We start from the raw sequence: 24,083 nt of genomic DNA on the forward strand, positions 1-24,083 counted from the left end.
GGGTTAAAAGGAGCACTGCAGATACCCTATATTCAGCCATGCATAGAGGAAATGGGGGAAACGGAATTTATACTCAGCCAACTTGCAGCATCAAATCAATCTCCAACATGTAGTTTTTTTCCACCCAATTCAGAAGCTCAGCTCGGAATACACTCCCTCGGCTCGGAGCTTGACAATGAGGAAATCCAAAATAGAAGTTGATTCCAGCCAGGTTTCGTGGAAAATTGAAAAATTCTTCTTTATTATTTAAAATAACATAACATGTATGACAGCACACATCTCAACAGGAGCATGGGCGTCAGACTAGTCTGACTAGTCCTGTTGAGATGTGTGCTGTCATACATGTTATGTTATTTTAAATAATAAAGAAGAATTTTTCAATTTTCCACGAAACCTGGCTGGAATCAACTTCTATTTTGGATTTCCTTATATTCAGCCAGGCTGAATTCCAAGTGTGTGTGTGGGGTGGGGGGGGGCGTGGAAGCAGTCCTCAAGCTCAGGGAAGGGGCAGACAGATGACCAAAACACCCCCTCCCCTTCCCCAGCAACTACTGCACCCAAAAACTCCGACCATTTTAATTTTTTAAATTTTCCAGTAGCTGCTGCATTTCCCCCCTCGGCTTATACTCGAGTCAATAAGTTTTCCCAGTTTTTTGTGAGTAAAATTAGGGGGGTCGGCTTATATTCGGGTCGGCTTATACTCGAGTATATACGGTATATCAAAAAGTGCGAAATACATGTAGGGTAAAGGGTAAATATTTAGACAGATTATTATAGCCAACTTTTTATTGTATGGAAAAAATCTAGTTAGAGGCAGCCATGTAGAAACTGATTGGTAAACTGGCCAAGATATCATAACGTATCCCCGTCATGCAAAGTGGCTCCAAACAAATCAGATTTTACCATTACTTTTTACTACTTTCTTTCTTCTAAAGAAACAACTAATTCCTTATTATCTTGCACCTATACAGTAGACATACCTGCACAAATGCTTTACCAAGTACTGCAGTGTGACTCTGTTTTCAAATGGCAGGTCCTGTAGCAGTTCTTTCAGTCTTTCCACCATGGCCAGTACCTCTGGTTCAGTTTCTGCCCCTTTGTTCTCAAGCCTAGATGCTTTGCCAGTTTCAGAATCACGTAGACTCTCTTTTGCAAGCCCCATTAAACCATTATAGAGCCGGAATGGCATTAGAGGTTCTGGGAGCTGTAGAAGTAACAAGCTGATGTTATTCATGGTTAGTAAATGTTGGTTAGTGAATGTATTAGTAGGGCAATTTCATTGTAGAATTTATAATAATGGAATTACTAACCCAATATAATATAATATAATATAATATAATAGCCATCACAAATTAACCTGTCCCCTCCAGTGGCCCCTCAGAAATTATATTGACGATATAATGTCCCCTTCCAGTTGCCCTCACAGTAAAAATGTCCCTTTCCTGGTAAACCCATAGTATAATGTCCCAACTCTAGTTGCCCTCACAGTTTCATATCCCCTCCTGGAACCCCACAGTTTCATGTCACTCACCAGTTGGCCCCGTTACAATTTTTTAAATTAAAAAAAAATATGTATATTACTCATGTTTCCCTGTTCCCTTCTGTCTCTGATTTCAGAGGCTTCAGGGAGCAACAGGCGCAATTTAAGGGGCATCATAACATTGCGCCTACTGTTCCCAAGATACTGAGAGCAGAGACAAGGAACAAATGTTAAAGCAGGTAGCATATGACTCACTACTTTACCACTGAATTTAACTCACCTGGGCCTAAAGGAAGAAAACCCTACAAAAATAGTTTCAATGAATAACAAACATTTATACTCCCCTCTCCTAAGCATCATGCGTTGTTAGGCAGGCTCCCGACATCCTCTTCTGGCCTGTGGCTGACATCAGGGGTCACCATTGAGGCCTGTAATTGGGCCTCAGAGGTCACATGCGCCACTCTATAATTATGATGCAGACATGCCCACACAAGACCACAGTGGTCTAATCGCAGGCCTCAGTGACCAGAAGAGGATACCTGGGACAGCTGGATGCCCAGGAAAGGGGTGTATACCGTAAATATTTGCTACTTTTACACACTCCCCTGGGCAGGTTTCTATTGGAAATGGCCTTGGTGGTCTTACCAATAGTAATGTGGCCTGCCTGGGCCCATCGTATGATCTTCTTGTTGGTCACTCTGACACTGGTGATATAAATGATGGAATGCCGAAACAGTTTTCTGGTGTAAATTATGATTGAAATCTATGAAACTATGAAGCTGTTGTAGATTTCAGTGATGGAATGAGCATCCTCCACCATACCCCCATTGGACCCGTATTTGATTTGAAAGTGGAAAGTGCAGAAAAGTTACATAAATATAACTTACCTGGCGAAGATAGAGTTTCAGGACATTGCTTAAATCATGAGGTGAGGCCTGAGATAGTTCAACTAACTCCTTCCCATTTTCGAATGCTTGACACAGCTTTTCCACCCGGGTCTTTACCCCATTCACACGGTATATACCCTACCAAATAATTAGAATTGAACATCACCAAACATGAAAATTAAAAGATATTTTTACTGACTTGTGCTACAACTTGATATGCTACTTCACAGCAACTGTATTGAATGCATAATAATATCTATTAGATGAAAATATAAAAAAACATCATCTGAATATCCTGTTATGCATTACCTTCATGGTTAATGCACGTGCTTCTATCTCTGAAACACATTTGCGAATAAGGAAAGGTACATGATCTGGAGATCTCATTGCTGCCTCTGAGAAGTTCCTTCCAAACAAAAGTAATCGACCTTGCAATTTCTTGTGGCCACACTGTATTGCCAGAGTTTCCAAACATTTTTTGTGACAAGCAAGGGAACACTGAGAATAAAGAGAGAGGTGTTAAAAATTTTAGAATTCAAGAAAGTAGAACATGGGATGTACTATAAAAATGATTATATTTTGCAAATATCCCACCTTTCTTCATAGTGTAATGGAGTATGTCAGGTTGAAATGCCTTTCAAACCAGTAACAGTAATGTGTAGGGGCCTTTAATCGGATCAGACACATACTTTTGTATTCTTGACAAAGAATGATCAGATGCTATGACTAGATATACTGCTTAGTGCTTAATCAAATCATAGAAAGTGGTGTTCCTAAACAGACAGTCCACTCTAGCCAACATCGATAGGGACAACCCTTTCATATAATAATATGAATAATAACATATTGTCCACTTATGCCGAAGTCCCCAATGGAGACTCCAGCCCTGACGTGAATGTAGACTTTCATCACAGATGTCAAACACAAGTCCCGGGGTGCCTCATGGCATGAACTGGGGGGCACAGTCTAATAAATTATTTCAATAGGTAGTGGCCGATAATTTACTCACCTACTCATGCTCCTGTCCAAACTGGCCTCCTCTGCTGCTTCTAAGTGGTACTGCATGTTACGCCACGACAATAAAGAATACCAGGACATAACATCCTGGTATTCTTTAGTGTTTGGTACAGCGTGCTCTCGAGGTACAGTGGAGACTGATCTAGACAGCAGCATGGTTAGGTGAGTAAATTATCAACTGCTTCCTATTGCAATAATACAACAGGTAGTGGCTTAACACATCACTCTGTGTGGGCCAATAAAAAGGGGAGGTGATATACTAGGTGGGGGCTAATAAAAAAAAAAGAAGGCTGTCTGGAGGACATATTTTGTGCTGGGAGCTAGAAAGTCACGTCATGTGACATCATATTGTTTTGTCTTTGGTAGGAAGGTTCACAGCACTCAATAGCTGGGGAGTGCTGTGGACTTTCCAGCTAAGGAAAGAACAAACAAACAAACAAAAAATAGGAGTAATAGCAGTTGGCATTGTTCAAGCCCTAAACCAAGGACCTCATAGGCCCCTCATCACACTATTGTCTCCAGGTGTAGGGAGTTGAATACTTATCACCTCTTCCTGCAAAGCTCTGATGCGGCACTAGGTTGTGCACCTCTTTTAATGTCCTTCCAGCAATGTGGTCTCTTACTCTATGGTAACACTTATGTTGTCATAGTGCAGGTGACAGAGTAGCCAGGAGGACAATAGAAGAGGCGCACTGCCATGAGCCACATCTGCACTTTGCAAGGAAAAGAGGTAAGTATGAAACTCACTAGAGTCATACCTCCCAACTTTTGAAGAACTGAAAGAGGGACAAATTTAGCCCCGCCCACTATTGTGTTGACTCTGCCCACTCGTTAATTTTTCATGTGCCCGCACACAGTATAATCCTCCTACAGTCACCCGTAAATTATATGTCCCCCCTCTATCTCTCCCCCAGTTTCATATACACCCTTCATCTGCCCCCAGTTTCATGTCCCCCTTCCATCTCTGCCCCCAGATTCATGTCCCCTCCATCTCTGCCCCAGATTCATGTCCCCTCCATCTCTGCCCCCAGATTCATGTCCCCTCCATCTCTTCCCCCAGATTCATGTCCCCCCATCTCTGCCCCCAGTGTCATGCCGTCCTCTCCATCTCTGCCCCCAGTGTCATGCCGTCCTCTCCATCTCTGCCCCAGTGTCATGCCGTCCTCTCCATCTCTGCCCCCAGTGTCATGCCGTCCTCTCCATCTCTGCCCCCCAGTTTCACATTCCACCTCCACATTACACTTACCTTCTCCTGCACTCCCTCGCCGCTCTCTGCGCGCCTCTCTTGCTGACACATATGCGGCTGAAGCGAGGAGCTAACCTGTGTCAGCTCCTCGCTTCGCCGCTGCCGCCGGTCTCGCTGACACTCCTCGCTTCAGCCGCATATGTGTCAGCGAGACCGGCGGCAGCGGCGAAGTGAGGAGCTGACACAGGTCAGCTCCTCGCTTCAGCCGCATATGTGTCAGGGAGAGAGGCGCGCAGCGGTGAAGCGAGGAGCTGACCTGTGTCAGCTCCTTGCTTCAGCCGCATATGTGTTCAACTCAGATCTGCGTCCTCTGGACGCAGATCTGAGTTGAAATCGGGACATACCCCCCCAACCGGGACCGCGGGACATGTCACCCAAATCGTGACTGTCCCGCGGAAATCGGGACGGTTGGGAGGTATGCTAGAGTTGTTCAGCATGGACTGTAGGTGATGCTAGTTGGAGTGGGGCAGGGTAAACTATTACCTGTGGTGGTCACCAAGATCTATGTGGGGTGGACAATTAGGACATTAAATCTCTATGTGTGGGGACACTATTACCTGTAGTGGGGAGATAATACACATAGGTAAACGTTTATCTAGTCGCAGAATTACTAGTGGCCCTGTGAAGACAACCATAAGGCTGATGTGGCCCTTGGCAAAAATTAGTTTGACACCGCTGCCTGATACTAGGTTCACACTAGCGTTTCGGTCTCAGTCGTTCGGCTCCACAAGGGGACCCTAAAAACGGAGACCTTGTCCATGTAAAAAACAGTTACCCGAGGACACCATAGTCTATCAATGGAACCTGCTGGAATTGGCAGGTCTTTTCTCTCCACAAAGATTAGACGGAATATTCAGCAGAGACTCCAACGCAGATTCGAATCCAGCCTTACATGGACAAAAATTCTCATTTTATGCTTAAATTATAACCTCTTCACATTAAATATCTCACCTCCTCACATTCAGCTCCTTGGAAATACACATAACTGTTACACTCTCGACATTTACTTGGGGTCCGCAATTTGCGTAGCTTGTGAGTACGAGCTGCACGGGATAGGCCAACATTTCGGAATGGACCACTAGAGAGTGGCACTTCCAAGGAAGAAGGCAGCCCATTAATATCTAAAAAGAGAAAAATAAAAGTAGTAAAAAGTAATAATTTATTACTTGTTAGAGCTGATATATTGTTGCTGAGATTGACAACCAATATGGCTTTACTTTGTAACTTATACAAAACTAACTGCCACAGCAAAGTGAGGCTGTCTTTACACGGAGTAACGCTCCGCTCATTCTGACACGTAAACACGTGTCAGAGTGAGCGCAGTAAAACTGAATCCCATTGACTTCAATGCGTTCGGTCTTACGCGTGCTACCCATTGAACTCAATGGGAGGCTTTTTACCTATTGCTTTCAATGTGATATGCGCGTATCACATTGAAAGCAATAGGTAAAAAAAGCCTCCCATTAAGTTCAATGGGTAGCACGCGTAAGACCAAACCCATTGAAGTCAATGGGATTCAGTTTTACTGCGCTCACTCTGACACGTGTTTACGTGTCAGAATGAGCGGAGCGTTACTCCGTGTGAAAGCAGACTAACAGCAATGGACCTGATTTACTAATACTTTCTAAGTGCAAGATAGTTTTAAAAAGGAGTCAGATTTCTGAATAATTATGGTTAATAAATCTGGACAGCTGTTAGACTGTCTCATTTAAGTTTATGCCATTTTTAAGCTGGTCTAATTTCTGGCCTAGTGATGAAATCACTGTACTCTCCCTCCCCTGTGTGACTAGTTCAGGTGCATAAGGTTTTAAAAGCTTACAATCTGACAACAACACACTTAGGGTCTGTTCACATGGCGGAAACCTTTTCCGCAGTGTGAATTCTCTGCGCAGCTAGCCGCGAAGGAATGCCGATGCAGTGCATTGGCATCCTGTCGCAGTATCTCGCTCCTGATTAGGCCCGAATTGGGAGTGGGTCTCGAGCCACGGACGCCACGGCTGACTCAGCTGCGGAATCTGCGGCAAGATAGGGCATGTTGCTTCCTTTTCCTGCTAGCTGAAAAAAATCGCTAGTGGGAAAAAAAGCGAGCAGCTCCCATTGAAGTCAATGGGAGCCTTTTTTGCAGGTGGATTTTGAGGCGGATTCTGCGTCAAAATCTGCCTACAAAAAACCCTGTGTGAACATACCCTTAGTGAGGAGCAACATAGGAAAGGCCATTACTTGATGCTGCATATGCTAGAAGCAGTTTAGGGTGGAAAACACACCTGACAGGTTCCCTTTAAAGAATTTAATAGCACTCAGTAGATGAAGAAAGAGGGAGCAGGAGTAAAAGCTTTAATTATGTTAAAGATCTAAATGTCAAGGAACAGTTTTAGACTAGGGCCCCACGTAGCCAGCTGTAGCTGAAAAATTCTGAGATAAAGATCATGGCTGAAAACGAAAGATTATGAAGATAATCTTGTTTCCCTTAGTCCTAACAGCGGCACAATATGGGGTATTTCTGTCCCTGTGTGCTTGTAGGACAGGCGGATTTTTAATTAGCCAATTAATTAATCAATCATGGCTTGCCCTATAAGAGGGCCCAAGAACCTCCCCCCTGCGTGTATATACAAGAGTAACCTAATTATACATAGGTAACATAGTATTCTTATAACAATGACAAAATTCTTCTGGGCGGGAAGTCTTGTGCCGCTGTTAGGACTAAGGGAAACAAGATTATCTTCATAATCCTTCGTTCCCTGTCGTCCCACAGTGGCACAATATGGGGAGTTAGCAAGTAATCCCCTAGGGTGGGTCCTCACCACCAACTGCACTTAAACTGTGACCAAAAGCAGTAGCTTCTGAAGCCCGAGTGTCCAGGCAGTAGCGGGACACAAGGGTTGCCTCTGAGGACCAATATGCAGCAGCAAATTTGACTTAGAGACAAGGCTTTGTCTCTGCCCAGGAGGTGGAATCCAACCTCGTGGAATGCGCCCTTGAATAAGAGAACTTAATTGTCTCCCTGACCCAGCGTGAAATTGAGGCTTTGGAAGCCTTAAGCCCTTTGTATCTCCCCAGGAGGTTGATGAGGTTTTCCTGACTTTCTGAAGGAACGCGTACGCTGGAAGTAGATCCTCAGGGATCTCATGAGGTCCAGTGTATGGAACTTTTCTTCGTCAGCAGAGGAAGGAGATGGAAAAAGCTGGTAAGGTGATCAGCTGGTTTATATTTATGGTGGAAGGAATTTTGGGTCTGAAGCCCGGAAGGAACCTAAGCAGAACCTGATCCGGAAGGAGGAGGTATATGGCTTCTCCGAAGACAGAGCTTGTAGCTCACTGACCCTTTTGGCTAACGCTATAGCCAGAAGAATTGCTGTTTTGTAGGTCAGGAACTTTAGTTCGACCTCTTCCAGCGGCTCAAAAAGGCTTTGTGAGTAGTGCCGAAAGGACCGTATTAAGGTCCCACTAGAGGACAAGTGTGGTAACCACAGGTCTCAGCCTAGTTGCCCCTTTCATAAAGGTGCTTACTAAAGGATCTTGAGACAAATGCCTAAATCTTTCTCTCAGGAGGAAAAAGGGGAAGAAGAAGGGGTTAACAGACACCTTCTTCCTACCCCTACAGGAGACCACAGGCCTCCTCACCACCTGTCCAGTCACACAGGACAGAAAAAAACACGCAGGGGGGAGGTTCTTGGGCCCTTTTATAGGGCAATCCATGATTAATTAATTGGCTAATTAAAAATCCGGCTGTCCTACCAGCACACAGGGGCAGAAATGCCCCATATTGTGCCGCTGTGGGACGACAGGGAAGCATATTTTTCCGCGGTGTTTTTCACAGAAAGTCCACAGAGTTTTCTTCTGCAGACTTTCTGCTTCAATTATACCTAAACAGAAAACCCCAACATTTCTGTGTATTTGACATGTTGTGATTTCTAAAAATACAAGCATTTTTGAAACCGCGACATTTCCACTGTGGATTTTTTTCTGCAATGTATGAACGGTACTGTTTTGCCACGGCGTTTCTGCCTCGGCTAAAACACCGCCTATTCACTATGTGGGGCCCCGGCCTTAAAATATTATAATAAGAGAACAGTAAGTAAATTTAAAGAGGACCTCTTATTGTTCTCTATAATATACCAATATTTGTATCCCAAAACACTGTGCTGTTTCCCTGTAATTCCTGTGTAAAAATCCCTGTAAAATTTCATGAATATATTCACAATCTGCCTACCAGTCTCATACAGTCTAGTCAGTGCTAAGATAACAAAAAAAAGAAATGATGTAAGGATCAGTTAGATGGACCATGTGGCCTTTTTAATGCAAAACGCGGTACTCCAGCAGAGGTGTTTATATGATATGGAGGAGGATGCTGAAATATACGTCACATGTAATCTCACAGTGCAGGGATTTTAGCACTTTGTGGTTAGAAAACACAAGTGCTATGTAAGGAAATAACATGATGTATACAATTATTTGTGGGATAACTAAGGAGTCTAATGTTTAAGTCATAGGCTCATAGGTGTTCACAACCTTGCTCCAGTGAAGGCAGTTTTTTGTGTTCATCCTCTGTGGGTGAAATGGGCTGGATCAGGTTTTCTGGAAAACCTAGAAAAATAAAACACAACTGTAGAGTCATCTGGAAAGAATGTTTTGAGGATAAAAAATATCAAATATTGTAGCAAATAGCTTGTGGATATAACCACTGCATTATTATGTGCGAATGTTTAGTACCTGCTGATTCCTTAATTCCAGTCAGATCTGCTTCAGTTAGCGCGCTCGGCCATGACTTATGTACTTGATGGCCTTTTCCTCCTAAAAAAAATGACAAATGGTTAAAAATAATTCACTATAACCGATGGAATCATGCATTAATACTCCTGAATATATAAAAGAAGTGTAAGTATAATTTGTGGTATTTATTGAAAAATATAGTATTCCACTGCTATAGCTTCATTACAGAGCACAATACAGTGATAAAGAACACACCTTCATAGATCTAGAGGCAAATAACTATGAATGGCAGGTGGTGCATTGGAACACTGCTCGTTCTGTTCAAGTAAGATGGCTGATAGGAGGATCAATTTCCTCTGTATGAGGTAGAGCAGGCAGGAGATGGTAGGGGTTTGAGTGTCAAAAGCAGTGCTCCAGGGATCTAAAGATCTACCCCCTGTGCACCACTGCCTCGGTGCACCCACTGCCTCTTTTGCATAATATTTTAAAATTGTTTATCTCCAATCTATAAATGTGACTACAAAGGTATTTTATTCTGGTGTCTGTATGTATGTTTGGTAGTTGTGTGTCTGTGTTCTGCATGCAAAAGACATTATGCTTGTCCCTCTATTTGTTCTTATCTTTGTTTTGGCCTCAGAGTTAATGCAATATATCTTATACATATGGCTATGTGCTTTCTACCTGTTCATCCTGTCTTCATCCCTGTCTGATTTAGCCTGTTCACCTCTTCATCCTGTTTTTAGTCTTTGTTCACATTCTGTGTTTATGGTATACTGATTCTGTGGTGCTCTGCGCCGCAATTCTATCTGCCTGGTCATCTCCTACTAAACAGGGATTATCTCAGGAGGAACCTGTATTGGGGGATCAAAGGTGAAGACTGGGGAGTCTTCTAGGATAATGACCTTAGAGGTAACTCTAAGCCAAATTGGTGTGGTAACAAAGCGGACTCCACAACTCGTGTTCCGTGACAGTAGAGTGGAGAAGGGACGGGTACACAGAGTGATGCATCATGGTAAATGTAGTTTGTTCACAGATTCACTGCATGTAAATAACAGTGATATAAGGAGTATCAGGTAAAGTAAAGCCAGGAAAAGGGCACACAAGAAAACAGTGAGTATTTAATATACTGCTGTGGATGTATTTGTAGATAACATTTGGAAGCTGGATAACCCCTTTAAGGCCTAAACTTTGTACAATATTGTATAGTACTGGCTCCACATTTGCTCCACTGATGCTTCCTATAAGCAACAGTTCTTGGAACAAAACTGCAAGAAATTTACCTTCTGGATTTCGCTAATTTTTGCTACATTCCTTCTACTTTCCACCTTCACAAGGGCTTGTTGGAATTGTGGTGTGGAGTATTTAGTTTATGCCAGTCATAGCATTTTTTTATTTTATTATCAGAGTTGACTTTTGGTCTCATCTACCTATAATGAGTTAGTGTCTCTTCACTTCTTTTTGGATGCAATATCATATGAGAGTATTTTTGTTAACACTACTTACAAACTTTACAAACTTTACTTGAATAATACTTTTAGTAATCTTTAGAGATGAATGAGTAGTATTTGATCCAGTAGGTATTCAATCGAATACTACGGTATTCAAAATATTCGTACTCGATTGAATACTACTAGCTATTCGCAGTAAATATTTGATTCAGAACCAGCGCTGATGAGCCAAATGCTATACAGTGTATAGCATTCGGCAAATCAACGCTGGTTCTGCAGCAGGCTCGTCCTTGCTAGTTGGGAGAGCTGGCAGCTTGCTGTTACAAGGGAGCTGACTTTTTCCTCATAGGATAAGCTGCCAGTATTCCCGACTAGCAAGGACGTGCTGCAGAACCAGCGTTGATTCGCCGCAGGCTCGTCTTTGCTAATCGGGAGAGCTGGCAGCTTGCAGTTACGAGGGAGCTGACTTTTTATCAACGCAACTGCAAGTGCTGTGCAGTTAAAGCTAGATAGAACAGTTAAAGATAGACTATAATGGGGTCCGTGCATTTTAACTGCACAGCGCTCCTCCTAAACACTCTCCTCCTGCTACTCGAGGACTTGGTGACTCTCCTTTAGTCAAATAGTGGTTTCCCCAGAAACGAGCATTTTTTCCCATAGACTATAATGGGATTCGATATTCGATCAAGTAGTCGAATATTGAGGCTCTACTCGAAACGAATATTGAATCTCAAATATTTCACTGTTCTAATTGTTCTAAATGTAAGTATTGTATGTTTATGGTTTGAACACAGATAACTATTGATATTTGTTTTTTCTTTACATTAAAAAAGCTTTTCTATGTAGCTCTACTGTAATTCAATGGTACCATAAAATAAAATACTAAATGTTAACACGTGAGGAGGGGGATGGATCATTTTTATAATCACTATATGGCTATAATATTTGTAAGACATTTTGTTATTGATATAATTTGTATTCTCACCTCTCCTTTCTACTGTCTGTTCCTCTCCTGTAAGGTCTTTACTTTCTGCAGATGGAAAATCCTTAGAGCTTAAACTTGACTTTCTGTTTCGAATACATGGTGACCTAGACATATAAAAAAACAATCTTTAAAAAGATAAAAAAAAAACAAATGATGAAATTATGTGAAATAATTAAGGATACTAGAAAGTCATACACTGATATCTGTGGTGTGTATGGTTGAAAGTCATAAGAAATTTCAGGCTCTGCTCCAGCTCCAAGCTGTCTAACATACGAAGCATACTGCTGTCCCAGGTCATACAATTTACTGCTCTCACATAATGTCTGGAAGCCAACTGGTAATGGTGCTGTTTCCATGTGCATGCTCTGATAGTACGAGATGGTGGCCTAGAGAGATAGATCATTATTTTGGACATTTCTCTGATTCAAACATGCTATAATTACAGTAAGCGTACAGAAAAAAGGCATATCAATAAAAATGGCAGACTTCGAAAAAATAAAATATTTGAGAATCCTTTCTGTACCGAGCGCAGGATCTGGTCGGTCTGTTTTATAATCTCTTGCAGTTGCCGAAGAACATTGACTTTCACATCCTCCAGTTCCTGTTTCTGTGTCTTGGCATCTGCAATACATGTCCGGTAAGTTGCCATTGCTTCTTCAGCCTGTATAAAGAGAAAAAAAAACATGTGTATTCAATGTTGAAGAGTTTTAGTAAATGGAGAAGTGACCATACATCTTAGATAATTGATGTCCAAACACTTTTTTGGCCTATCGCCATTTCTCTCATCTCCCCTAGACACATGCGTAAATGGTTGTGTTCTTAGTATAGAAAGGAAAGGGAGACAAGCTTCAGCCAGACACATCTGAAATTTAATGATCAGTCAGTCCTATCAAAATCCTCACATTTGGCCGACATTCACCTAATGTGTATGGCCATCTTTATTGTATATTTTAAAGACATCCTCCCCTATGTCCAAGGTTACAGGACTGGAAACATAGGATTCTGCTTCTTTTGTACCCTTTATTCCATACTTACTCTGTTCTTTGCTTCTTCTTCAGCCCTCCTTTTCTTGTCAATTGATTTGGTTCCACTATGACTTTGCTCCTCTTCAGCACGTACTGCATTATACTGGGCTTTCTCATGCTCTTCACTGCGCTGCATATATGTCTGTTTTGCTTTCCGCAGGTTGGTTTCTGCCTCTAACTGAGGAAAGTTTCCAAAAAAAAATAAGAAAAGCTGTAAAATGTGTAACATATACACAAAAGAACAGATTATATAAGGTTTGAGTTACAGACAAATGTCCCTACCAATTTGCGTTGGGCTCTCTGCCACTGCTCTTTCAGTTCTTTTCTACGTTTCTCATGTTCCAAACGCCGCACGTTCACTGGCTTTATAGAAGCAGAATATTTTAAAGGTAAGTTATATCATTTACATTTTTTTTTTTTTACAATTCTTAATGTCATTATCTTTCAAGCATTACTCCGAATTTTTATTTTTGCCTTTTAATACAGGGCATCTTGTAAAGTCAATTATTGCAAATGAAGTCACCCAACTCTTCCTCTTTCTAAGTCTGGTTATTTGAATTGCAGATTCATACTGTGTCTGCTATATGTAGTGGAAGTCAGTGTTTTTCTGTAAGTCTATGATACACACATAGGCTCACATAGACTTGCATTAAGAAAGTGACTTTTAGTCCATGCAGCAAGTCAGTTTGCAGATCACAAGGCTAAACATGGGACCCAAATGAAACAAGTTTTAAAAAGAAAAAACACATACTTCAGTTTACAAGATGCTATGTACTAATGGACAAAAGAATAAAAAAATTAATTAAGCTATACAAAATACTTAAAGGATATACCTGTAGAAAAGTTTGCTGCTGAAGTGTCAATGCTGTATGCAAAACACCATGTGCATGGTCCTGATCCTGCTCCAAAGCTACAGAATAGATGGACTGGAAGGGCATGTATGGCTAATAAAGAAAATAAATATAGTTATTATGAAATGAGGAACAAATATTTGGGCTATGGCTTCTTCTACATAACAGATATTATATATGACGTCAACTTTTTTTTTATTTTTTTAGGTCCATTGTGTTATCAGAAGTTTATTAATACTAAAGTACATATTGCTGATAATGTAACGGTTATTTTTTTTTAACATGACAGTGTTTGAAAGGTCCCAGAATGTGATATGCACTTTTCTGCCCTGTATTATTAGAAACCGCTTAGCTTTGAGCAATTCCAGGTAGACAATACAAAGGGTATTAATTAGAGATGAGCGAACACTAAAATGTTCGAGGTTCGAAATTCGATTCGAACAGCCGCTCACTGTTCGAGTGTTCGAATGGGTTTCGAACCCCATTATAGTCTATGGGGAACATAAACTCGTTAAGGGGGAAACCCAAATTCGTGTCTGGAGGGTCACCAAGTCCACTATGACACCCCAGGAAATGATACCAACACCCTGGAATGACACTGGGACAGCAGGGGAAGCATGTCTGGGGGCATAAAAGTCACTTTATTTCATGGAAATCCCTGTCAGTTTGCGATTTTCGCAAGCTAACTTTTCCCCATAGAAATGCATTGGCCAGTGCTGATTGGCCAGAGTACGGAACTCGACCAATCAGCGCTGGCTCTGCTGGAGGAGGCGGAGTCTAAGATAGCTCCACACCAGTCTCCATTCAGGTCCGACCTTAGACTCCGCCTCCTCCGGCAGAGCCAGCGCTGATTGGCCGAAGGCTGGCCAATGCATTCCTATGCGAATGCAGACTTAGCAGTGCTGAGTCAGTTTTGCTCAACTACACATCTGATGCACACTCGGCACTGCTACATCAGATGTAGCAATCTGATGTAGCAGAGCCGAGGGTGCACTAGAACCCCTGTGCAAACTCAGTTCACGCTAATAGAATGCATTGGCCAGCGCTGATTGGCCAATGCATTCTATTAGCCCGATGAAGTAGAGCTGAATGTGTGTGCTAAGCACACACATTCAGCACTGCTTCATCAAGCCAATACAATGCATTAGCCAGTGCTGATTGGCCAGAGTACGGAATTCGGCCAATCAGCGCTGGCCAATGCATTCTATTAGCCCGATGAAGTAGAGCTGAATGTGTGTGCTAAGCACACACATTCAGCACTGCTTCATCAAGCCAATACAATGCATTAGCCAGTGCTGATTGGCCAGAGTACGGAATTCGGCCAATCAGCGCTGGCTCTGCTGGAGGAGGCGGAGTCTAAGGTCGGACCTGAATGGAGACTGGTGTGGAGCGATCTTAGACTCCGCCTCCTCCAGCAGAGCCAGCGCTGATTGGCCGAATTCCGTACTCTGGCCAATCAGCACTGGCTAATGCATTGTATTGGCGTGATGAAGCAGTGCTGAATGTGTGTGCTTAGCACACACATTCAGCTCTACTTCATCGGGCTAATAGAATGCATTGGCCAGCGCTGATTGGCCGAATTCCGTACTCTGGCCAATCAGTGCTGGCCAATGCATTCTATTAGCTTGATGAAGCAGAGTGTGCACAAGGGTTCAAGCGCACCCTCGGCTCTGATGTAGCAGAGCCGAGGCTGCACAAGGGTTCAAGCGCACCCTCGGCTCTGATGTAGGAGAGCCGAGGGTGCACTTGAACCCTTGTGCAGCCTCGGCTCTGCTACATCAGAGCCGAGGGTGCGCTTGAACCCTTGTGCACACTCTGCTTCATCAAGCTAATAGAATGCATTGGCCAGCGCTGATTGGCCAATGTATTCTATTAGCCTGATGAAGTAGAGCTGAATGTGTGTGCTAAGCACACACATTCAGCTCTACTTCATCGGGCTAATAGAATGCATTGGCCAGCGCTGATTGGCCAGAGTACGGAACTCGACCAATCAGCGCTGGCTCTGCTGGAGGAGGCGGAGTCTAAGATCGCTCCACACCAGTCTCCATTCAGGTCCGACCTTAGACTCCGCCTCCTCCAGCAGAGCCAGCGCTGATTGGCCGAATTCCGTACTCTGGCCAATCAGCACTGGCTAATGCATTGTATTGGCGTGATGAAGCAGTGCTGAATGTGTGTGCTTAGCACACACATTCAGCTCTACTTCATCGGGCTAATAGAATGCATTGGCCAATCAGCGCTGGCCAATGCATTCTATTAGCGTGAACTGAGTTTGCACAGGGGTTCTAGTGCACCCTCGGCTCTGCTACATCAGATTGCTACATCTGATGTAGCAGTGCCGAGTGTGCATCAGATGTGTAGTTGAGCAAAACTGACTCAGCACTGCTAAGTCTCTGCATTCGCATAGGAATGCATTGGCCAGCCTTCGGCCAATCAGCGCTGGCTCTGCCGGAGGAGGCGGAGTCTAAGGTCGGACCTGAATGGAGACTGGTGTGGAGCGATCTTAGACTCCGCCTCCTCCAGCAGAGCCAGCGCTGATTGGTCGAGTTCCGTACTCTGGCCAATCAGCGCTGGCCAATGCATTCTATTAGCCCGATGAAGTAGAGCTGAATGTGTGTGCTTAGCACACACATTCAGCTCTACTTCATCAGGCTAATAGAATACATTGGCCAATCAGCGCTGGCCAATGCATTCTATTAGCTTGATGAAGCAGAGTGTGCACAAGGGTTCAAGCGCACCCTCGGCTCTGATGTAGCAGAGCTGAGGGTGCACAAGGGTTCAAGTGCACCCTCGGCTCTCCTACATCAGAGCCGAGGGTGCGCTTGAACCCTTGTGCAGCCTCGGCTCTGCTACATCAGAGCCGAGGGTGCGCTTGAACCCTTGTGCACACTCTGCTTCATCAAGCTAATAGAATGCATTGGCCAGCACTGATTGGCCAGAGTACGGAATTCGGCCAATCAGCGCTGGCCAATGCATCCCTATGGGAAAAAGTTTATCTCACAAAAATCACAATTACACACCCGATAGAGCCCCAAAAAGTTATTTTTAATAACATTCCCCCCTAAATAAAGGTTATCCCTAGCTATCCCTGCCTGTACAGCTATCCCTGTCTCATAGTCACAAAGTTCACATTCTCATATGACCCGGATTTGAAATCCACTATTCGTCTAAAATGGAGGTCACCTGATTTCGGCAGCCAATGACTTTTTCCAATTTTTTTCAATGCCCCCAGTGTCGTAGTTCCTGTCCCACCTCCCCTGCGCTGTTATTGGTGCAAAAAAGGCGCCAGGGAAGGTGGGAGGGGAATCGAATTTTGGCGCACTTTACCACGTGGTGTTCGATTCGATTCGAACATGGCGAACACCCTGATATCCGATCGAACATGTGTTCGATAGAACACTGTTCGCTCATCTCTAGTATTAATGCCTTAAGGATAGGGTTGAGCGATTGTGTTTGGAAAAGATCGGATTCTTTTCGGCGATCGCGAAAATTTCACGATCGTGATCGGAATTCTGAACACGATCTTTTTAGGTGGGATCGAGATCGGTGATTATTTCCCACAATGCTTTGCTACTGGCCAAGCATTGTGGGAAAAGCCTTCATTGTGTGTTAGCCTTCACACTGAGTATACGCTTCGCTCATTCTGAGCGGAGTGTATACTCAGTGTGAAGATTCCGCTGCGGTTCCATAGGAATGAATGGAAGCAGCCGGCACACAGCCTTAACCCTCTGCGCGCTTGCTGCGTCCATTCATTCTAATGGGAGACTAGCTAACATCTCTATTAGCTACTTACCTACAGAGATGTCTGGTCCGGTGCCCGGTGTTCTCATTCTTCTTCGCCTCGCTGCCCCCACCTCCCAGGTTAGTATTAAAGAGCTAGGAAGAAGGCAGGGCTTGTGGCTTAGGGTACAGGGCGGGGAGCCTTGACGTCTGCCCTCCCAGTACTCGCCCACACTCTCCTAACCTGGGAGGCGGGGGCAGGGAGGTGAAGAAGAATGAGAACACCGGCACTGAACCAGCCATCTCCGCAGGAAAGTGGACACCAGGTTTGGCTAAGTAGCCAAAGGATTAAAAAAAACATCCTCTGGCTACTTAGTGATTAAAAAAAATCACTACACAGCGTGGATTCTAACAATTAAAGCGTTCAATTGTTAGATTCTATGCTCTATAGTGAATAGGATTGCTTTTAAAATCCGATCTCTGATTAGTAAAAAAAATCCCATAGACTTGCATTGGGATCGGAATTGACATCGAGATCGGGTTCGAATGAAAAATGATCAGAAATCGGATTTCAAAATCGATCCTGAAAAGTCAAGATCGGCTCAACCCTACTTAAGGACACAGCCCAAAAGTGCGTTAAGGACCAGGCATCGTTTTTCAAAACTGACATGTGTCACTTTTAATGGCAAGAACTTTGAGTCATTTTAACTTACACAAGGGAATTTGAGATTGTTTTTGTGATACATTATACTTCATGTTATTGGTAAACACTAATCAATATTTTTGTATTTATTTAAAAAAAAATAAAATAGGAAATTTGATGGAAATTTGGAAAAAATAAATAGCGATTTTCAAAATGTGAAATGCTCTGCTTTTCAGTCAGATAGTCATACCACCCAAATACATGAATAAATATTATCTCCCATATCTCTGCTTTATATTGGCATCATCTTTTGATTCTATTTTAATTTGTATTGGATGTTATTGTGTAACAATGATCTTCCAGATTTCCAAGAAAATTTCCCAATCTAATTTGTTAGGGACCGCTTCGGTTCTGAAAGGGATTATGAAGGCCTATATATTTGAAACCCTCATAAATCACCCCATTTTCAAAACTGGACCCCTCAAAACAGCATTTAGGATGTTTATTAACCCTTTAAGCATTTAACAAGTATAATGTAAGGTGAAATTTAGCCATTTCAGTTTTTTTTCATGAATACATTCATTTAGCCCTAAAATCAGCGCATTCACAAGGGGTTAAAGGAGAAAATGCATCTCACAGTTTGTTATGCAATTTGTCCCAAGCACAGAAATACCCCAAATGTAGGTGTAAACTAATCTTTGGGCACACGACAGTACATGACGGGAAGGAGTGACACTGGGTGTTTTTAAAAGAAGATTTTGCTGGAATAATTTTCAGTTGCCATACTTGCATTTATGTTGGGAATGCTCCCTGATGTCCCCGTTTTGGACAAATGTAGAAAATCGCATCAAATTGGTCTCGTTCCAGCACTTTGCTCTTTCCCCCTCTTTTGTCTTTCTATTACAATCATCACTACATTACAACCCCAAAAAGAACCCTCTCATCACCCATCTGATTGAGGCAACGAAACTGTTGATTCTCCTACAATGGTTGTAAAGATCGCCTCCTTCCACTCAAGAATGGGAAGGCAAAGTTCATTAGATTTCAAGATTTGAGGAACTGTTGAGCTGGACCACGAGGTCTCACTCTAAGTTTTTGAAGGTCTGGTTTCCGTGGCTAAGCTTACCTACGATTTGAAATGGAGACCTGTGCTGACTTTGTGATCTGCCGCTTGTCTTGTTCTTACTGACTGTTCTCGCCTCCATGCTTGCTCTCTCTCTCTCTTTCCACTCCTTCTTTATCCTTGCTTCTCCTTATTTTCTTCTCTCTCTCTTGTTTTATGCACTTTGTCCCACCTCACCCCCCTTCCTTTTTTTTTTTAATATTGTTATGTGGTATCATTCTTTTGTCTAGTCTTATGTTATTTGTTGCTATATGTTGCTCACCTTGTTATATGTTGCTCATCTTGTCAATATTCAGCCTGTTGATTGTCATCTATGTTACAATGGCACGCACATACTTTTCCATTTGGTTGATCTATGTTATGAATACATGTATACTCCTGGTGTGGATGCATTTAAATGTAGCCTCACCCTCACTACGAAGTCTCTCATAATTGATCATTTCCTTTTATGTTACACTTTCATGCATTGATTTCTTTTCCCAACTTCACAATACTCTTCTATATGTTGGAGCCCCTCTCATATGCGCTGTATTTGATGTATATGATTGAAATCGTAAGCTGTCTATGTCCGTTATATTGTGACTTTACCTTGTAAGGCTTGCATTTATGTTCATTTATATCTCTCTTAAAATAAATAAAAACCATTTGTATATAAAAAAAAGTTGTACATGTGGGCATAAACTGTTGCTTGGGCACAGCAGGGCTCAGAAGGGAAGGAGCACTGCGCTTTTTAGCTTTTGGAGTACATATTTAGAGGGAATTTCTGGATGCAGCATTGTTTTTGCAGAACCCTGGAGGACCAGAACCCAGTAAATTGGAATGCCCCAAGAATTGATCGCACTTTGTAGGGAAAATTTTAGGGTCTCTGCAAATGTGACATGGTTTCCAAAAACCAATAATCTAAATCTGCGCTCCAAAAGCACATTGCGCTCCCTCACATCTACACCCTTTTGTGTGTCCAAACAGTTGACACTGTTGTACCCAGGGTAATGTTCATTAACATTGCCATATGTGGGTATAAACTGCTGTTTAGCACAGCCAGGCACAGAAGGGAAGAAGCAGTATTTTGGGTGTTTGGAACACAATTTGGTTTTTGGTCATGCCTCTTCTGCAGAGCCTCTGAATTGCCAGTAAAGGCAGACATGTGACCCCACTGTGGAAACTATACTCCTCAAGGGATTTATCAGTTTTTTTTACCCTTGAGTGTTGCCTTAATTTAATTTCCAGAAATGAATGTGAAGCTGATAATGAAAAGTGAAAATTGCAGTTTTTTCAGAAATAAGCCATTTCAGTACCCGATATGTTGTTCCCAGCTTGTGTCAACAGAGATACACACTCCAAAATCTGTTAAAACTCAATTTTTTCTGCCTACTATGTAGTAATAGCCTTAAGAAAGGCCATGGCATCTCCAGCTGCAGCCTCTCTTTACCTAGCCTAACTGGAATGGCGATGGGACCTGTGACCTTCCCTCTTATACAGAGAGATCACGTCCTGCCTGACCAATCACAGCCATGGCCATACTGGGCATGCCTGTGATGTTTGTGGGCTTAAAGCTGGTTGATTGGCTGCCCATGAAGTTCGGCACAGACCTGAACTTTGCAGTTCGGGTTTTCTCAACACTAATGATGGCTATTCCAAGAAAGTATAAACATTGATCCCATGGGGATGTAGGGAGAGAGCTCAGGAGCTCATCTCTCTCCATACACGGCAGAGGCTGGCTGTATAATAAAGCAAACTTCCTCTGCTAACAACAGCAATCAGTGTTGTCACTGATTGTAGTTTTTAACACTTCAGATACTGCAGATAAATGCGACCGCGGCATCTAAAGTTTACAGGCGCACCAGGCACCGCCAACGTTTACCAATCGGCACCCTCTGGAATGACAATGGCTATTGAAGGCTCCCAGTCTTATCATTGGTATAGTTCTGTTGGGCCATAGCCAGCATGTAATAGAAGTGAATGGATTTTACTATTCATTGTAATACATCAGTATTTATTGAGAATACTATGAGCAGTGTCTAAAGTTTACAGTCGCACCAGGCACTGCCATCTTTTACCAATTGCCACCCTCTGGAATGACAATGGAGGGTGGCTATCGGTTGCCATTACAGCCGGAAGCCTATTCAAGGCTCCCAGGCTTATCATTGCCATAGTTCTGTTAGGCCATAGGCAGCATGTAATAGAAGTGAATGGATTTTACTATTCACTGTGATACATCAGTATTTGTAGAGAATACTGTGAGCAATCAAACCCCCTAGGGTTCAAAGTTCCTAGGGTTTTTTTCAAAGTATTTAAAAAACCACTAAAAATACAAAAGTTTAAATCGCCCCTATTTCGCTAGATCACATATAAAAATAAACAAAAATAAACATAAATACTTTTGGTATCCCTGTGCTCAAAAATACCCAAACTATTAAAATATTTATCCCATATTGTGATCAATGAGGAAAAAAATTAAAATAGCTAAATGGCGATTTTTTTTCAACACTTTGCCTCCAAAAAAAGATTTAACAAAAAGTGATCAAACTATCAGATCTTTCCTCAAATGTTATCAACAGAAACATCATCTTGTCCTGCACAAAAAGACACTCCGTACTTGTAAATATTAAAATGTTACAGGTGTTAGAACATGGCGACACAATTTTTTTTTTTCTATTTCGCAAAGTTTTGATATTCAAATAATTACAAATACTATATAAATTTGGTACCGCTGTGTTCGTACTGACTCACAGAATACTGGTAAGGGCTCGTTCACATCTGCGCCCGGCACTCCGTACTTCAGGTTTCCGTTTCCTGCATAAAACAGAGCAGGAGACGGAAACCTGCAGGAGTCTTTCTCACCCATTCATTTGAATGGGTGAGAAAGATGTCCGGCTGTGAGCGGCGGTGAGCGCTTTATGCTCTCCGCCGCGAAACCGGGTTTTATAATCCGGACACAGAGTCGGACATGCAGTACTCTGTGTCCGGATTTAAAAAAACGGTTTCGCGGCAGAGAGCATAAAACGCTCACCGCCGGACCCGGTCTGAGGTTTCCGTCTTCTGGCATGCAGAAGACGGAAACCACAGAACGGACAGCTGAACGCAGGTGTGAACCTAGCGTAACATGTCATTTTTACTCCCTACAATCAACGCTGTAAAAATTAAACTCCTATGGCACAAATGCATTTTTTTCCAATTCCATCTCATTCTGAATTTTCTTCTAGCTTCCCAGTACATTGTATAGGATATTGAACAGTGCCATTACAAAGTACAATTTCTCCTACAAAAAATAAGCTATCATGTCACTATATGGACCAAAAAAAAAAAAATATGGCTCTTGGAATGTGGTGAGGAGAAAACAGATACACAGAAACTAAAACTGACTCTGTCTTTAACCCCTTCCCGCCGATGGCATATTTCGATTTTCGTTTTTGACTCCCCTCCTTCTAAACCTCATAACTTTTTTATTTCTCCGCTTCCAGAGCCATATGAGGTCTTAATCTTTGCGGGACAAATTGTTCTTCATGATGCCACCATTAATTATTCTGTGTAATGTACTGGGAAGCTGGAAAAAAATTCAGGATGGGGTGGATTTGAAGAAAAAGTGCATTTGTGTGACTTTCTTACGGGCTTCGGTTTTACAGAGTTCACTGTACAACCAAAATGATGTCACCAAATGTATATGGTTTTATTTACATTTTAACCCCTTAAAAAAAATCCAAAACTGTGTTAAAAATTTTTTTTTCTAAAAGTCGCCATATTCTGACACCTGTAACTTTTTTATACGTTCGTGTACAGGTATGAATAGGGCGGGGGTTTTTTTGCGGGGCCCGGTGTACTTTTCAGTTCTACCATTTTGGGGAATTGCTTTTGCTTTGATCACTTTTTATTCAAATTTTTATCAGAAGCAAAGCAGTGAAAAAATGGCGGTTTGGCACTTTTGACTCTTTTTTCCTGCTACGGCGTTTACCGTACAGGAAAAATATTTTTATAGATTTGTAGAGCAGGCGATTTCGGACACAGAAATACCTAACATGTATGTGTTTCACAGTATTTAAGCACTTTTATATGTGTTCTAGGGAAAAGGGGGGTGATTTGAACTTTTAATATATATATTTTTGTTTAATTTTTTTTTTACTTTTTTAAACTTTTTTAAACTTTTTTTTGCATTTGTTAGACCCCCTAGGGGTCTTGAACCCCAGGGGGTCTGATCACTAATGCAATGCATTACAATGCTAATGCATTGCAACGCACTGCAAAATACCAGCACTTCTGTTTCAGGCTACCTAGCATAGCCTGCAATAGGAGCAAAGAAATTACAGGCTGTCATAGCAGTGTGACGCCGGCCCCGGAGCTTACTCCCGGGGCCGGCGATCACAAGAAAAATGGTGGCGCCCACGCGCCGCTGGGAAAATGGCGCCTCGGTCAGCTTTGACCGAGGCGCCGGAATGGTTAATGTCCCCGATCGGTCCGGGCACCGAACAGGGACATTACCGCTGGTTGTCTACTGTATAAAAAGTAGACACCTGGCGGCTATGGTGGCCGCCCGGCTCCCGCTGCCATAGTTAAACACCCAGCATGTCGGGAAAGGGTTAAGGGGTTAAAAAACATTGGCTGAAAATTGAGAGCAGATAATGACTTGGAAAAAGTTATGACACCCTATCCCAGTGTAATATATATGAGAGGAAAATTATACATGCGTATCACATTGAAAGCAATAGGTAAAAAAGCCTCCCATTGAGTTCAATGGATAGTGCGTGTAAGACCGAACCCATTGAAGTCAATGGGATTCTGTTTTACTGCGCTCACTCTGACACATGTATGTCAACGCCACTGTATGTCACTCTTTCCCTTCCGGCTCTGTTTTTAATTATGCTTCAATAAAAGTTTAAAGAATATTAAGAAAAATATCTTCATTTGGGTGAATGCCCCCCACTTTTTTCCTCTACTAAGTATATGTTATTTGGTCTCTT

At 42.5% G+C, this 24,083-nt stretch overlaps 1 protein-coding gene across 2 annotated transcripts in view; it reads right to left on the reverse strand.

The window, feature by feature from the left end:
* The window catches only part of ARHGAP45 (Rho GTPase activating protein 45), a 93,519-nt gene that overhangs the window by 15,645 nt on the left and 53,791 nt on the right, over nt 1-24,083 (reverse strand). The window contains exons 9-20 of one of the 2 annotated variants that reach the window (XM_075282874.1): nt 13,631-13,741; nt 13,080-13,160; nt 12,808-12,975; nt 12,296-12,433; nt 11,968-12,158; nt 11,773-11,876; nt 9,340-9,420; nt 9,139-9,213; nt 5,582-5,751; nt 2,677-2,865; nt 2,368-2,505; nt 981-1,204 (exon numbers count right to left, since the gene is read on the reverse strand). In XM_075282874.1, coding sequence (XP_075138975.1) covers nt 981-1,204; nt 2,368-2,505; nt 2,677-2,865; nt 5,582-5,751; nt 9,139-9,213; nt 9,340-9,420; nt 11,773-11,876; nt 11,968-12,158; nt 12,296-12,433; nt 12,808-12,975; nt 13,080-13,160; nt 13,631-13,741 — 1,670 coding nt within the window. The remainder of the gene's footprint in view (nt 1-980; nt 1,205-2,367; nt 2,506-2,676; nt 2,866-5,581; nt 5,752-9,138; nt 9,214-9,339; nt 9,421-11,772; nt 11,877-11,967; nt 12,159-12,295; nt 12,434-12,807; nt 12,976-13,079; nt 13,161-13,630; nt 13,742-24,083) is intronic. The other variant, XM_075282883.1, reaches the window with a different exon arrangement.

This window comes from Leptodactylus fuscus, chromosome 1 (genome assembly GCF_031893055.1).
Source record: "Leptodactylus fuscus isolate aLepFus1 chromosome 1, aLepFus1.hap2, whole genome shotgun sequence".
Classification (NCBI taxonomy): Eukaryota; Metazoa; Chordata; class Amphibia; order Anura; family Leptodactylidae; genus Leptodactylus; species Leptodactylus fuscus.